Here is a 17,861-nt window from a genome sequence, read left to right as displayed (position 1 = left end):
GTCAAGACAAAGAAATTATTTCAGCTAAATAAGTTATTCACCTCATGGCAACATCTAAGAGTCTATTTGTATTTTTCATTATTCAGTTCAACTAAGGAAACACTACCTATTGAGTGACTTCTGCCTGAAAGTTGTTCTAAGTTTCAGAGAGATGAAGACAAAGTCTGGTGAGATAGGTTCCCTGTCCTCAAAAATGGTAGAGATACAATAAAAATGGCAATCAGACAAGGCAGAGGTGATAAATGTCCTGAGAGGTGCAAGGTTATATAGCTGCACAAAGGAGGGAGGGGTTAATTTTTATTAGAAATTTATGGACGAGATGATATTCCAGCTGCTATTTGAAGGACAGGTCGAAGCCATTGCAGGTAGAGGCCATATGGTGTGCCTTCACAATTTTCTCCTTCTCGAAAAGTAGACTTCTATAATTCACAAATTAATTTGGGTCTCATACGTTTTATTCTAGAGAGGTGAGGAGTGAGGCCGTATTTCTAAACATGTGCCTTAATGTTTCTAGGGACATATATGCACCTTTTTAAAGTGCAACTGTGTCACAGGAAGTATTTTCCTCTTGATAGTTAAAGTACACGATAGCTGCTTGTTTGTAAGAAAGAGCCAGTGGCAAGGCTCCATTTCTTTAAATGGAGATTTTGATAAGCTAAAGAATATTTACAAAACTCTGCTTTGGACATGGTGAAATTACCAGTTGGACAAGCATACTATCACCAGTGACTGTATTTGAAGTATGAGTGGTGATGCACTAATGTGAACACATCATGCACAACATCTTAGATAAATGTGTACTTGACACCACAATAGTTCTTTTTTTTTTTTAATATTTTATTTATTTCTAGGAGAGAGAGAGAGAGAGAGTGCGAGCAGGGGAGGGTCAGAGAGAGAGGGAGTCACAGACTGAAACAGGCTCCAGGCTCCGAGCTGGCAGTCAGCACAGAGCCCGACGCGGGGCTCGAACCCACGAACCGCGAGATCATGACCTAAGCGAAAGTCGGACGCTTAACCGACTAAGCCACCCAGGCGCCCCGACACCACAATAGTTCTTGACGTAGATTATCTTTATACAGCAGTAGTAAAAACAAATCTCTATTTTGTAAATCTGCTTGTGTATTTGACTCACTAATAACTATTTGCTATAAGAGAATTAAAAAGCACTTGAGAATGAACATTCTCTCCCTTTCAGCCCCTTATCCACCTCGAAATATCTCAGTTCGCATTGTAAACTTGAACAAGAATAATTGGGAAGAGCAGAGTGGCAGTTTCCCGGAGGAATCGTTCATGAGATCACAAGATACAATGGGAAAAGACAAACTCTTCCATTTTACAGACGAAGTCCCTGAAATTCCCTCTGGCAACATCTCTTCTGGTTGGCCTGATTTTAACAGCAGTGACTACGAAACTACATCCCAGCCGTATTGGTGGGGCAGCGCATCTACAGCTCCTGAAAGCGAAGATGACTTTGTCAGTGTACTTCCCATGGAGTATGAACGTAACAGTACACTCGGTGACACTGAGAAGTCAACATCAGGCTCCTTCTCATTCTTTCCTGTACAAATGATTTTGAATTGGTTACCACCCAAACCACCCACTGCCTTTGACGGGTTCCATATCCACATAGAAAGAGAAGGTAATGTAATAGGAAATCAATGGAAAAAGGAAATGGTGTGCAACGGAAAGGAAATTGAAATGTTTTCTAACTAAATTTAGAAAAAAAAAGGCTGATGGTAGACAGTTAAGATTTCAAGAAAAATGATAAAGGAAGGGAAGAGTTTAATTGAGTAGCAATGCAGACTGAGACTAGAAGACAAAACTGAACAGATAGGATCAGCATCCAAGGTTCCGGTAGCGTATAAATTGCAAGTATTGACAAGTGGACACGTTTCACTGCCCAACATGTCACGTACCCCTGGCCGCTGAGGGAAACCTTACGTTTAGAAAGATTTTTTTTTTCTAGGAGAGAGAGAGACACAGCGTGAGCCGGGGAGGGTCAGAGAGGGAGGGAGATACAGACTCTGAAACAGGCTCCAGGCTCTGAGCCGGCAGTCAGCACAGAGCCCGACGCGGGGCTCGAACCCACGAACCGCGAGATCATGACCTAAGCGAAAGTCGGACGCTTAACCGACTAAGCCACCCAGGCGCCCCACGTTTAGAAAGATTTTGATTCAAGTTCTAACCATCACAAACTGCAAAATATCCTGGAGGGTTGCTCTGTTTTCCAGGACACAATTGTGGAAGCACGCAGCCGAACAATCCGACAGGAAGCCTGCTTTCCCAAAGGGGTCAGGCCTGTATGCAACTGATCCAGGGACTCTTTTTTTTAAATATATTTTTTTTAATGTTTTATTTATTTCTAGGAGAGAGAGAGAGAGAGAGAGAGAGAGACAGCGTGAGCAGGGGAGGGTCGGAGAGAGGGAGTCCAGGGACTCTTATTTGCTGGAGGGCGTGCGCCCCTCTGGAATGAGCACCACTCATGTTTTCCTGAAGAGGAGCTGGTAGTAAAATAGAAAGCGCACGGCGGCTAGCAGTTTCAGTATAGCTGCCATATTGTGTCTCATATTCATTTATCCAGCATCTCAGAGCCATTCTTTATATTTTAGCCACTGATTTGTGAAAAACGGCCATGGCCTTCAGTAAATTTGGTCATGAATCACATCCAAATTGTTTGGTAGATTTTGATAGTTATTTGCTGTTGGTTTTGTTTCTACAATAACATAGTTTGTTTTACACTTTCCAGTCCAGTAGTTTGGGTGATAAAAGTCATCAAGTTGGTAAAATTTGAAGTTCCGATGACAGCTTTGTTTTCAGGGTAGGGCATTAATCTCATGTACTCTGATGTATTATATATTGTTTGCCCTTATTTCATTTAATAGAGAAAGATACCAAAAGCTGGGGATTCCTCTCTGCTGGATTATAGCGTAATCAACCATACCCATATAGCGAATAAAATTGAAATCCTTTGTCATTTCCAATTATTCGAGTCAAAAGCTTTAGCATTTGCCGGAACTACTTGTATAAAGAAATATTTCTTCATCTGCCACCAGTTTACTTGTCATTTAGTTTTCTGTTCCATTGAATATATTTATGGAAAATAGAGTCTCTTAGTAAGAATTTTTTTTAAATGAGGATTTCCATAAAGGCTCAATCATGCTTTTATGTGACTGCAGTGTGTTCTGTTGAAGGCTATTGTAGTCACCAACTGGTGAGAACAACTTCAAATGCAGTAATAAGCAGCAGGAGATGGACTTTGAAGCCATGTAGAAATCGTTTTTTTCTTTTAGGAGTTCTGGAAGAAAACAGATGAAGGGAACATATTGCAAGTGTCAGAAAATCTGCCCAGAAGAATTCTTTCTAACTAGAAAGAATCCAATTTATTTTAAGGCATTTCTGGATATTTAATACTACCACCAAGAATCTATAAGATACTCGTTGCTGGTTATTTTTTTTATATTCCTTATATCCAGATGAGAAAGTCAACTATTGTGATCTTCCCCTGACATTCTGCTGTTATTTTGTGCATATAATGTTGTTGGGAACCCGTACAGGAGAATCTCTAAGTTTTATTGATTTGGATGCCATGTTTTACTTTGGCTATTTACAAGTTTATGAAAAACAATTTGAATACTTAGTCATCTTTCTTTTATAGCACCTTTGGTTAAGATGTATAATTGAACTTGACAAAAGGAAGGAAACAACATTGTAAAAACTGCTCATTTGTGTGGTTTTTTTTTTTTAATCAATTGACTTGTCTACATTCAAGGCCCTTCCAGGCTCCAATTCATATATATTCTCTTTTTTCCATTTGAATCAGAAAACTTTACTGAATATTTGACTGTGGATGAAGAAGCGCATGAATTTGTCGCAGAACTGAAGGAGCCTGGGAAATATAGGTTATCTGTGACAACCTTTAGCTCCTCAGGATCTTGTGAAACTCGAAAAAGTCAGTCAGCAAAATCACTCAGTTTTTATATCAGTAAGTACCAAAGGGATCATTTTGTACTTACGGGGGTGGGGGGAGGACAATGGAACCGAGGAGATTAATGATGCTCAGGCATCAATTATTTATCAAACCTCAGAGACCCTGAGAAACCTTCAAGGTCAGAGAAGGCCCAGATCCATGAGATTTTGACAGCAGAGGAAATATATGTACGTTTAATAGTAGCAAACCTACCCAGAGGTTTAGCTTACGGATTTTATTTTTATTACTGTGGTCATTGAACATTTATTAAACTGACTTTCCACACTAGCCATAGCAAATTCTCCAAGGACACGGACACACTGTTTCGGAAATGTGACTTTTGTTTGAGGAGAATAGAAAATTGATATTGTTGGACTATGTGAAGAGTCTCATTAGAATATTGAGCTTATAGAACTCAAAGGACAAACAAAGATTCAAGGGTAGTGGGACCCAGTGATCGCCATAAATTTGGCACCAGAGGACCAAGCTGGAGCTCCTAAAAGCCCTAATGTCAAGTCTTAGGGTGGCTTCTTCTGATTCCATGAGGGGCAGTAGCAAAGCAATAACTGGCCTCTAAAAGCACACAAATCGTGCATGTCTGTAATGTTTTTAGCTCATCTCAATGTTCACCAGAGGTGTAGAGGCCAGAAATCAGTGAAAAGCAGTTAAGTGTACCTCCAATCAGCAGAAAGGAAAAAATAGAAGGCAGTGGATAAAAACTGCTCTTCAAAAAGGATGACCACCCTATACTTTATCACCCTCTCCAAAGGGAAAATACCACCTTTCATCAAATGATCCTCAGAAAGGTGGGTGGGAGAGTGAGAAGGGAGGCAGAGGGAAGAGATCGGCTTAGTTCACAGCTGGAAAATGTTGCAAATGAGCCACGGAGCATTTCTACTTCTGAAACCAAAAATGCCGTCCCTGATAAGAGGCCTAAAGATCCATTAGACACACAGCAAGATTAGTCCTAATTGTTTGCGTGTCTTTCAGTTATGGAAGAGCTTTGACATGAAGTCACTTGACAATGAGGACAAAGTTGAGTATCCCATTCTTCCCTGAACCTTACAATGTTTCATTAACCAAAAGGTTTCCTGGCCCGTCAGTAGAGGTCCACCGCAAGTGTGAACAGCGTCTAGCAATGCTTCTGCAGCTATTCGAACCTTCCAGGCCCTTCCTTCTCTGAATCTCTCCTGTGTTTCTTAGTGCTCAGCACAAAATACAGAGCTTATTTGTGTCTGGTATTTCTCTAGATTTCTTTTGTATGTGTACGCCTTGCTTCTCATACCAAATTATAAAAATCCTAGCCTGGGGTTATACTATTGATTGGTTAATTCTGTTGTACCTTCAACCAACAAACAATTCACTGAACTACTTTCATGTGTCAGGCACTCTGCCCTAGAGTATCCGGTTTGGCTAGTGGTACTGAGAATGTGTCGGACTTGCTTCAAAATACAATTATTTCAAAGAGATATGTATTCATCTTCATCTAGAAAAATATAGGACACTAACGTTTTTGTTTTTCTCTGCCAATAAAAGAATAATATTTGTAGCACTTAGGATATTCCATCCCGCAGCAATGCATTACTCAGGTGTACTGTATATATATCTTCAGTTTAAAACAAGACACTATAGATATAAATACTGTACTTAACTGAGTAAGCCCCCTTAAAACAGTGTAATCTCACACCAGCTAAATTATATGCGCAGACCATTTTCCTGACCCAAACTGGGCTGCGGTTAAGCTATGACATTAATATTTATTACATTACATTCAGATTTATGTTTGTCTTGTTGCATTATGATTTCTATTTATGCAGCTCTGAAGGTTTTCCTCAGAGAGAGAAGTAAGGTAGAAATTTCTGTGAGTCCCTCAATAGCCTTACATTTCAATCATCCACACTTTTCAGGTGGAAAAAAACTGAGTCACAGCAAGTTTAAGGACTTTCCCGAATGAGGACTAGAACCTAGGAATAGTTGCTAGCAAAGTCCGTTTCCAACGACCTATTACCTTGACTTGATTATCAAATGAGTGAACCTGACTCTCTGTGCACCTGCTACCCCAATAACCTTCATAACAGTATTAACACTTCACATTTACATAGTTCTCTAACACATATGATCTCATTTGATCCCAACGACAGATGGCATTTGATAAATTGTCACAAAGCACTGACACAGGAGACAGGAGGTCTGGGTTGGGCCCTAAGCGCGAATTAGCTCTGTGACACTGGACAGGCCATTCGCATCTCTGGGCCTCAGTTTCCTCATCAGTTAGATGAGGTATCCGATCCCTAACGTTGTCAATCCTAACTTCCTATGATTTATCCGTTTGGCTGGTGCAATGACTGAGATGGAGAGATGTTAAATCATTTGCCCACTCATTTGCTCACTAATAATGAGCAAAACTGTGTCTGGGTCAACTTTCCTATCTCCAAACCAATGCTTTCATAGTGCTTCCAGAATTTCCTGGAGGTCTTAAGAGCATGGATTCTGGAACCAGCCTTCCTGTGTATGAATCCCAGCTCTCCTTACCCCTTCTCTGCCTCAGTTTCCTCATCTGACAGTGCATGTAGTACTAGTACTTCTCTCATAGGTCTGTTATGAAAATTAAAGGATTAAAATATGTAAACATGTATAAGCTTAAAGCAGAGCCTAAAACATAGTGAGTCCCAGATCCCTTTGCCATCATCATTACTGTCATTATCTCTCTTGCCCCATTTGCTGTGAGCCGGAGACTCCCCTCCCCTGCAGAGCCTCTCGTTCCTTTCCACCTCCCGGTTTCCAGCCCAGGAAGACACTAAGAAGTCTATCCCAGGCAAATAAAAGAAAATTGTGCGTTTGCATTTCAACAAGGACTTTCTGTAGATAATAACCATTTTACACTCCTTGAGCCCTTCCGACGTGTCAGGCACTGTGCTAATAACCACTTTAAAAACTTAAGAGAACAAAGCTAATGGCGGACACTTCTGTGGAGATACTTTATAATGAGGAACCCACCGCGTCCCTCAAATTATCCCCCAGATTTCAGGCAGCTTCTAGAATTGCGCCAGCCCGTTGCCCGTTTCTTCCCTCATACAGTCACACCTGCCTCTTTGATCCGGCTGTTACCAGATTTAAAATCTTTTCACATGACGGCAGTATGAGGCTAATTTGAATCTCAAAGTAATTATTTCTAGAGACAGAAGAGGAATTGTAAACACTGGTGAAACGCCCCACGCGCTGTTTGTTAAAAGAGAAGTAGATTCTCTCTGGCGAAGGGTTTACCGGTGTCCCCTCAGATGCGCGCAGCAGCTGATGTGGCGCTTCTGTCTGTCCATGGGCCCCAGCTGGTTGCTGCTGGGGGAGCCGGGCTGGGCGGGGGGGGGTGTGCGTGTGTGCAGACAGGCCGGTCCAGCTGCCGGTCCTGCTCTGAGCATCTCTGCAAGGGCCAAAGGAAAGCAGCATGCTTTTCCAAATGATTCTCTTTTAACTCGACCGGCTCAGCACGCGCCCTCCCCTGTGCCCTTCTGCGTCATGTTCAGGCCCTTCAGGGGAGTGGATCGAAGAACTGACGGAGAAGCCCCAGCATGTGAGTGTCCACGTGTTAAGCGCGACCACCGCTCTGATGTCCTGGACGTCTTCCCGGGAGAGTTACAACGGCACCATCGTGTCTGTGGTGTCGCTCACCTGCCGGAAACAAAAGGAGAGCCAGAGGCTAGAGAAGCAGTACTGCACTCAGGTAACGCAAAAGNACAGCACGAGGCTGTGCGGGGGCCTCCCCGGGGTGCGGTGTGCACAGGAAAGGAGTGTGCAAGGTTCTTCAGCGACAGGCTTCCTCCCTCGCCCTCTCAGGACTAGCATCTCACGCTTATTTCCACGCTTCTTTCAAGAGGCCTACGGTGTGGCAGGTATCCGGATAGATGCTGGCGATCTAGATCGTTTCTATGCATCTGCCTCCTGCAGAGCGTATAATCTAGTGAGAACAAAGCATGCAGAACATACAGTGACCGCAGAGTATCCCATAAGGCCAGAGAGCCCTTATGAGTTCACAGAAAGAAAGAGCTGGGCCTGAGGAAATAGGCACTGGGGCAAGGGGGTTTGGAAACCGGCCCGGGGACAGTTCGACCAGGGAAGGAGACAACCAAGCCGAAGGTTCTGGGGAGCTTTTGCTTGCTTGTTTTCCTTTTTCCATTCTTTTTCTTGTTATGTAAACAATAAAGGTAATTCACGCTCACTGGAAAACTAATTCGAAAATTAGAACTATGAAAGGAAAAAAAACTCCCCTTTCACTAATCACAGCTGAGAAGGGTTTTGAAGGAGAAACAGGAGTTAGCTGAGCACAAGGGAGCATGAGGGACACGCGGAAATGGGGTGCAAATCATTCGTTCTGGGAATGGCTACCAGAGTGAGCTTACAGGCCCAGCCATCAGTCCCGAGGGAAACCCCGCCACATGGGCCCCAGGGCAGACCCTGCTTTCCATCGCCCAGAGTACCCACAGGGAGCCCAGCTCTACCTTCCCGAAGCTTGGTTTTATTTTTTCTTAAGACCAAATGTACTGATTCTTGGTGTCTTACAAACCCAATATTTACTTCCCTACAGGTAAAAAGTCGAATGATCCACTTGTGTGTCATACACTGGAAATATAATACTCACAACATTAGCTATATAAAAGCATTTTGGAATGTCTACATTTATCCCAGGAAAATTTGGCATTTCGTGAAATTCAAAGAGAGAGAAACTTGACATTGATAAGATGAATTCAGGAAGAATCCTGGCCTTTGGAGTGCTAGAAAGGCTTAAGAGTACTAAGATAAGCCCTTACTTGAAGATGAGGCTACCCCTTGACTTGAATTAAATTAAGGAGTAAATATGCTGAACAGATTAACTTGTAATCACAACTCACTGTGCAGCTTCCTAGCCTCCTTTCCTGAGCCTACCAAAGACAGCTGACTCATTACACTGATAGACACATGTGTTTCTTTTACAGAACATGACATAGAACTTGACTGCTCCAAGGTACATTTCTTTGCCCCTCATCTGATGTACAAATGTATGTATCTTTTGCATAGAAGCCAAAGGCTAACAGTATAGAGTTTGTAAATTATGAATGAGCCAGAAACAGCTGGTCTAGGCATACTTTGACAGTGCTCTCTGGAGATGCAAATACGAAACTGTTAAGGATGACAGGCAAAGAGGCCAATATTTAACATGGAGGGTGGGATCTAGACCGCCATGTGAGGCGTTATGTCCATTACCACAAGAACATTTTGAAGACTGTGTTATTCCACTAACATTATCCATTGCCCCACTCCACGCACACACACACACACACACACACACACAGAGGCACACACGTATGTTTAGATGAGGAAACATTATTCAAAAAAGTCTCAAAAACTGGCCTGCAGTCATGTGGCCATTAATCAAAAGAACCCAGAAGACATTATCACCAGTACCTGTCTGACTTGGGCTTATTTCCTAAAGCAATTATTATCCAGGAAAAAAAAATCTAGTGATATTTCTTTAATTCTGTCTTCAGTGGTACTGTGATTGCATTCAACAGGGAATTCAAGGTTTCCTGCAGCTCAAAAATAAGAGTGATTCTAGAGCTAAACACATACAGCACTCCCAACCTTATTTGCAATTTCACTTCCCACGGATTCAGTCACCATGGTCACCCATGGGCCAGAAGCAGATGATCCTCCTCTGATAAATAGTCAGAAGGTCAATAGTAGCCTAACTGTAGGTCACAGTGCCTACGTCATTCATCTCCCTTTTTCTCATCCCACAGACATTTATCATGTCACGGCCTCATAAGAAGGGGGAGTGTAGTACGATAAGATATTTTGAGAGAGACTATATTAACCTGACTTTTATTACAGTATGGTGTGTAATTGTTTTTAATATTGGTTATTGTCGATCTCTTACTGTGCCTGATTTATACATTAAACTTTACAGTAGGTATGTACGTGTAAGAAAAGACAGAGTACACACAGGGCTCTGTATTCTCCGTGGTTTCAGGCATCCACTGGGAGTCTTAGAACATACCCCCTGCAGACAAGGTGGGATTCTGTATTAACTGTTAATATAATGATTCACTATTTTATACGTCCACTCTCCCTACGTGGCATCTGCCACCGACTATACCACGGGATCGTTGCTTCATATATTACCTAGGTCCTCCCTGAGAGTACTGCGAGTGCCTTTACTCTTCCTCATACCACCACTGATTTCTGCATGATAGGTGGGTCCTAGTCCAAGATCCTAGAAATGAAACAAATGTGACTTGAACCTCTGAGTTCATGAAGCTTAGAGTCTGACCTTCCACACAGGTACATTGTACCCATTAATTTGAACTTGTCCTAATCATGTATGTGCCCTTCACATCTGGTTGTGGTTTCGTGTATAAGTTTGCAGGAGAAAGTTCACGGAAAAGGATGTTTTGTGATGCGTGCCCCCTAACAACCATCTTGGTGCTTTTCATTAATAAATACATGAGGAACATAAAGTCTGTGCTCCGTCAGTGTTGTACATAAAGGACCTGTCAGTTCTTCAAAGTGCTCTCCGTACTTTCTCCAAAGACTCACACGCAATCATAAATTTCAGGATTAAAAAAGTCACATATATGTATGTATATGTATTTTTAATGTGATCTGCCCTGCTCCCCAAGTGTCTTCCAACAACTTACATGCTCTTTAACAGTCTGTCATGTATCTCCTGGGCTCTCTAAGATATCTTTCCTCCTATTTCTTTAGCTGAGGAGGGAGAGGACCGGTGCCTCATTGGAGAGGCTTTGGGCTGAACAGAATTCTCTGACATGGAGACCAAGCCAGTCGGGTACGGGAGAGAGGAAATAGTAAAATGTGAAGGTGGGATGAAAAATCGGGAAGAGGGTTGGAACGATCCTCTGGAGAAGAAAATACATATTATACATATTATTGAATAAGTAGAGTGCAGTCTACCTACCCCCAAGGCGGTCCAAGATAAATAAAAGAGCATGGAGGGATAGAAGCATACATCTCACTGGTAGCTTAGCAAATATTCAAAACCGGAGTAGAAGAAAGGAGTTGGTGTTTATTAATTGCTACCAAGGTAATGTGCAATGCCATTGCCCCCGTCTCATTCCTTTCAGTAGTGTGATGTATATACACATAGTTGCTTTATAAAATTTTTTAATGTTTATTTATTTTTGAGAGAGAAAGACAGAGCACGAGTGGGGAAGGGGCAGAGACAGAGAGGGAGACACAGAACCTGAACCAGGCTCCAGGCTTCGAGCTGTCAGCACAGAGCCTGACGTGGGGCTTGAATTCAGGAACTGTGAGATCATGACCTGAGCCGAAGTAGGACACTTAACCAACTGAGCCACCCAGGCATCCCACACATAGTTGCTTCTTATTAAAAAACTGAATCATGTCCCTAGGATGAATTTATTATGATGGCATGTTTTTTGCATTGAGATATAATTGATGTACAACATTATATTAGTGTCAGGTGTACAGCATAATGAATCAATAGTTGTGTACATTGCAAAATGATCATCACAATATGTCTAGTTGCCACCCATCACCATACAAAGTTACACATTTTTTTCCTAGGGATGAGAACATTTAAGATTTACTCTGTTAGCAATTTTCAAAGAGGCAATACAATATTACTGACTATAGTCCTCATGTTGTACCTTACATCCCCATGACTTGTTTATTTTATAACTCAAAAGTTTGTACCTCTTGACGCCCTTCACCCATGTCACCCACCTGTGAACCCCTCTCCCCTCTGGCAACCCCCATTCTGTTCCCCATCCCTATGAGCTTTGTTTTGTTTTGTCTGTTCATTTGTTTTGCTTTCTAGTTTCCCCACAGTGAAATCATACTGTATTTGCCTTTCTCCGACTTATTTTACTAGCAGAATACCCTCAGGGTATTAAATATGATAGCAAACTTAAGTGGCTATGACTTCGTGTAGTCATTTGAATAATCAGAATCAACTAGTTGCCTAAAATATTATCAAACCAGAGAGACTTTAACACCACCCTGAAGCAATCTATCAACACTTTGCCCATCCTGCTATTCTACATATTCTAAAGGAGCGATTAATGAGTTAGGTTAGCACTCGCAGGCATGTCTACATGTCCATAATACGTTGTTAAGTTTTAAAGGAAAGTTTGGAGCGACGTTGATGATGCAACACTTATATGGTTCCATATAATGTTATTTATGTATATATGTACAGAGGAGGGTCTGGAAGATTGCCCCCCAAAATGTTGGAAGTGGGGGGAGGAGGACAGCAAAATTGTCAGTTTCCTTCATTTGCTCTTCTACTGTGTGAATAATTTTCACAATAAACATTATTAGTTTATCATTTGAAAATGTATTTTAAAGAAATAAGACCATGTTGCTTAGTTGTACACAACATACATAGTCTTATTCATAGTTTGTCTCTTCAGGGAAAGCTCCATCAGGTGAGAATATCTAGTTGGCTAACGTTATCGAGATGGCTCCCAGCAGACTTCACGTTCTAAAGTGTGGGCAGGAGCACTTGGGTGGCTCAGTCCGCTGAGCGCCCAACTCTTGATATTTGCTCAGGTTGTGATCTCCGTGGTCATGATCTCGTGATCTGGCTGTCATGAGCCCCGAGCCACACACAGCGCAGAGCCTTCTTCTGATTCTCTGTCTCCCTCTCTCTCTGCCCCTCCCCTGCTCACACTCTCTCTGTCTCTGTCTGTCTCTCCTTCTCAAAATAAATAAATAAACTTTAAAAAATAATAATAGTTTCTAAAAAATGAAAAAAAACCATGGGCAAAAAATAGGAAGGAAAAGGTGGAAAAACTATTTTATGAATTCAACTTAATTTTTTTCTGGTTAAGTTATTGGAAAAGAAATTATGATATCCTGTTCCCCCTACTTCCATTTACAGCAAGTTGTCCCAACTCAAATGGTACAATTCCTACTGTGTAGAATCAGTTTCAGGTGTTAGAAAGGTTTAAAATTCATATCATCAACAATTCTGTATTTGTTCTTAAAATCCTAAGGAAGCTTTAAAAAAAAAAACCTTATAGAATAAGTAAGCTGTCAATAATATTGTTCTTTGATTTCTGCTCCCTTCCACAGTAATTTTATGATGTTATATACCCTAGAGGCCAAAAATTGATGAGGAGCGAATTACCTTTATTGAATCTCTAGTTTAAGCATCCTCACCTGTGAGGTATATAATAATATGACCTATAGTTTATCAATCATGAAGCCAAGCTAAGAATTATAAATAAAGTCCCATGCTGACAAGAGGTAGAATCAGGATTTGATTTCGGACAGTCTGAATAAAGAACCTTTGTTCCCTCTACTAAGCAAGACTGTCTTAAATATCAGAGGCACTAAAGGTCACTCTTCTTGACCTGTAAGCTGAAGCATCAATGCCAGTGCGTGCTGACATTTAATTTCAATAAGTACATTTCAAATATACATATATATGTACATTTCGTTCATCTATTGTTCTGTTTTTCTCTATACTGTATTTGTTACCTAACCAAAAATTAAAAACAAAAGAACAGTAAAGAAGAGCTCATCTAGATGAGAAATACTATCTACAACATCATTTTTTTAAATTTTTTAAAATGTTTTTTATTTCTTTCTGAGAGAGAGAGAAGGTGCGAGCAGGGGAGGATCAGAGAGAGAGGGAGACACAGAATCTGAAACAGGCTCGAGGCTCCGAGCTGTCAGCACAGAGCCCGACACGGGGCTCGAACCCACAAGCCGCGAGATCACGACCTGAGCCGAAGTCGGACGCTTAACCAACTGAGCCGCCCAGGCGCCCCTACAACATTATTTTATGGGGTCACAATAGCCCTCAGAAGCATATCCTACTGTATCTCGATGCTTAGTCCCCGGACTTGCCTGTAGCAGCCATTAGAGTTCACAAGACTAGGCTTCCAGTCCCAACACTTAATCTGAATCTGTGACCTTGGCCGTTTCCTGGCTTTACTTGCCTGATCTATTAAATGAGAGATTTGGAGCAGATAAGCTCTGAGGTCATTTCCATCTCTATAATTAGATATTATATGCTTCTAAGTGACGAGAGACCAAACACATTCCTGCACTGATCTTTGTATGTTTTTAGCTGACACTACAATTTAGGATGTCAGACTACCCTCACGATATTGCTGATTTGATTATGGTTAGAGGCTGATGTGTCTCTGGTGTACATAGTTGAAATTGACATTGATGGGTATAAAGCAGTTCACAGGGCTTATTAAATCCAGCCATAGAATTTGAGTGTTCTGGGTTCCCTTCAGTGTTCACATAAACTATAAATCATGCTAATTTTGAAATCTGACCTTGCCCAGAATGAGCAAAGGCTTCTGGATTTCAAAGGCGTCTGTGGCTCCACAAAGAGCCCTGAATGTGATATCAGCCTCTGCGTCACATTCTGAAAGACCAGCTCTAAATAAATCATGTCGGGTGTTTGGTTTAAAGGTGAACTCAAGCAAATCCATCATTGAAAATCTGGTTCCTGGTGCCCAGTACCAGGTGGTGATGTACCTAAGAAAAGGCCCTTTGATTGGACCGCCTTCAGATCCTGTGACATTTGCTATCGGTAAGTTGCCAGCNGTCATATACGGGGGTCCATTCATTCTCCCAATATTCTACATCCAGAGTAAGAAATTACTACAGTTGTATAACCTGGGCCATATCATTAGCAACTGCTACTCAGGAAAAATAGCATCGGAGGCAAATATGATTTATTCAGTGATCATATCAGAAGACCAAACCCCAGGTATTCAGAAGCCATTTCTAAGATATAAGGAAAGGTTTTAAACATTTCTTCTTGACTCTCTTTTCTCGCCCTTCCCTGCTTCTTCGCAGTTCCAACGGGAATAAAGGATTTAATGCTCTATCCCTTGGGTCCTACGGCAGTGGTTCTGAGCTGGAGCAGACCCTACTTAGGAGTGTTCAGAAAATATGTAGTTGAAATGTTTTATTTCAACCCTGCGACAATGACATCAGAGTGGACGACGTACTATGAAATAGCGGCGACTGTCTCCTTAACTGCATCAGTGGTAACGGTCCCTTAAGTGGCTGTCACGATTCCCTGTGTAAAGAAATCTGCCTTTCTGTACCGAGTGTATCAGAAAAAGTAACCTGTAAATACACATGGGTGGCTTGCTACTTTCAAGATGTTTTTTCAGTTGTTTTTGCTCGTAGGACTGTTTTCGTCCCAGGGAGAGATTGAGAGAGAGGGAGAGAGATTGAGAGACTGAAAGAGAGAGGAAGAGACAGAAATAATTATTCACCCCTAATGAGCGTATCCACATTTTAGTAGAGCTAAGAGCATATTGTCTCTCTCTGCCCCTGAGGGGGAAAACACGAAAAGTTGCCTTTAGTTATTCAGTAATTAGATGGCACTGTTTAATGCTAGTGATGAGTATTCTTAACATTACACATCCGTTAAATACCTATGATGTCAGGCCATTAGAGTAGGCGTTTCTTTTCTTTTTTAATCCTTTTTAATGTTTATTTATTTCTGAAGGAGACGGAGCAGAAGTGGAGGCAGGGGGAGGCGGAGGGGCAGGGAGAGAGAGGGAGACCCTGAATGTGAAGCAGGCTCCAGGCTCTGAGCTGTCGGCACAGAGCCCAACGCAGGGCTTGAATACACAAACTGTGAGATCATGACCTGAGCAGAAGTCGGACACTTAACTGACTGAGCCACCCAGGCGCCCCTAGAGGATGTTTTTCAAGAGAGCAGGGAAAGACTGCTCTTTCTGAGACGGGAATAATTTCGGCAGCGCAGGTCACACAGGAAGTGCACAATTGCCCTCTACCCAGTTGATGTCTCTGGTATTTGCCACCCAACAAAGACACATGCTTACGGTCCAAACTGGGAGAATACCAAGTTGTGAGAGGCCAGCTTTCTTAGAAATAGGGGGATGTATATGTACAGTCACTTAAAAATAAGGACTGTTCCACATGTGTAACAAAACTTAGGAAACTGTAAAACGAAGCCAATATTAGTAACATTTGACTCTAAACCTATGAATCACTTTTTTTAAAGTTCCGTTTGTAGATCATTCTATTTACATCTTACCTCATTCCAGAAAGAATGTTTAGTGGAAAATTTGGGAAGTACAAAAAGGCACAGAAAGGAAAACAAAAAATTACTTATTGATCATTTTCATGACCTGATGAAAGTAACTCTATTCCAAAAATGGGATTTTTCCCCTTACTCTTTTGTCTCCTTTCTCTTTTCAGAGGATAGCCCATCTGTTGCCAGCATGGTACTACAACTTCCGAGTTACCATGGTAACATGGGGAGACCCAGAATTGAGCTGTTGCGACAGCTCCACCATCAGCTTCATAACAGGTGAGTGGTGTATGGGAACAGCTTCGGCGGGAGAGAACACCATTTTGTGGAGTGTCTGAAGAGATACATCTCCAGAAAGCGCTAGGCACTCACCCGGTACTGACAGAACGTCAGTCTCGTGGAAGCCAGTATCCTTGATTCTGGAAGTTCATTATTTGTTTAAATGATAGGCTTTGAAAATCAAAATACGTTTTCATCCTGAGTCACTGACTTTTATTTCTGTGCTCCTGTTTGGAATCAATTAGAATAGAGATGTAGCAGACAGAGCTTTGGGCTTCTCACAGAGATCAATTGACTTTACCCTTCCGATGATTATATTTGCCAGAGTGTCCCCATTTCCTTATTGATTAAGCCAGTTTTAAAGTCACAGGCTGATGGCAGCATTATCCACAGCAGGAGTTAAAAGAGGTTTTGGAGACAGGTAGATGTGGGTTTGAGCCACGGATCAGCCACCTACCCTCTGTAACCTGTGCACGTTGACTTTTGTAAGCCTCAGGGGTTTTTTATGTGCAAAATGGAAATGATAATAGCATCTATTATCCCTTTCTGTTTAAATGCATTACTTAGTGAAATACATGGCTCAAAGTTTAAGCTCTTAAACAATGTCAGCTCATATTCATATAGCAGAGATAGATAACAGAGGTGGTCAGAGATGGCAATGAAAAGGGGAAATTCATCAAAGAAACACTAACTCTTTTTGAATCCTATTTCAACTACGATTTCTCGGGAACTGTTAGCTAGACTATGAGGCTATAATTAGTGTTACGCTAAGAGAGGAAATGAGAAAAATATATCTAGATGAAGAAGAACGTTAGCAAAATATTTTCTCCACTGGACATGTAGCTTTACTCTGTCAAACTTTATTAGTGAAAGAAAATGCAAAGAAATTCATCGTGTGGGGATGCCTGGCTGGCTTGGTTGGTAAAGCATCTGGTAGATCTCTGCGCTGTGAGTTCGAGCCCCCTGTTGGGTATAGAGATTACTTAAAAATAAAATCTTAAACAAAAAAGAAGCAATTAATCATCTGAATTCTTACGCTCTCAACATACATAGTACATCCCCTTCCTTTACTAGCCAATGTCTAGAGCTCCCTGTGTTCCAGATGTTAATAGTAATATTAGAGTAGAAAAGTGAAAGAATACCAAAAAGGTAGAAAGTACCGATTATGTGACAAGTCGTGTGTGAGCTTCTTGACTATATTAATAACTGCATACTTCATTTTAATTAAATTTTACCATATAAATAATTCATACAGCTTAACTGTATTGACATTGCCTTTCTGAGAATATTCTTCCCTTCTCAGACAGAGCAGATGTCTGAAAGAAGCCCAGACTTTGCATCTGAACACTTGATTGAGCAGACCTAGACCTGCAGAATTCTAGCTGTCAAACTGAGCAAATTATCCTGTCCTCAAATTCTTTTTTCTCACTGGCAGAATTCAAAATGTGACCTAACAACCGGCTAGTAGTGCAAAACCGAGTGTGTTAGAATTCTCTGCAATAAAGCAGAAGAGCACCTTGCCAGGCTCTCTGCTGTGTCTCTGAAGGGGAGGGGGGGGGGGGA

At 41.6% G+C, this 17,861-nt stretch overlaps 1 protein-coding gene across 1 annotated transcript in view; it reads left to right on the top strand.

The window, feature by feature from the left end:
* Positions 1 to 17,861, top strand: part of PTPRO (protein tyrosine phosphatase receptor type O) — a 116,251-nt gene that overhangs the window by 28,306 nt on the left and 70,084 nt on the right. The window contains exons 7-12 of the mRNA XM_077756412.1: positions 1,196 to 1,639; positions 3,821 to 3,982; positions 7,489 to 7,685; positions 14,414 to 14,534; positions 14,804 to 14,997; positions 16,187 to 16,298. Of these exons, the coding sequence (XP_077612538.1) occupies positions 1,196 to 1,639; positions 3,821 to 3,982; positions 7,489 to 7,685; positions 14,414 to 14,534; positions 14,804 to 14,997; positions 16,187 to 16,298 (1,230 nt within the window). The remainder of the gene's footprint in view (positions 1 to 1,195; positions 1,640 to 3,820; positions 3,983 to 7,488; positions 7,686 to 14,413; positions 14,535 to 14,803; positions 14,998 to 16,186; positions 16,299 to 17,861) is intronic.

The sequence above is a fragment of the Crocuta crocuta genome, unplaced genomic scaffold, assembly GCF_008692635.1.
Source record: "Crocuta crocuta isolate KB4526 unplaced genomic scaffold, BGI_CrCroc_1.0 scaffold262, whole genome shotgun sequence".
Lineage (NCBI taxonomy): Eukaryota > Metazoa > Chordata > Mammalia > Carnivora > Hyaenidae > Crocuta > Crocuta crocuta.
Note: the sequence above shows the minus strand (reverse complement) of the source record. Positions and strands in the feature narration are given on the sequence as shown.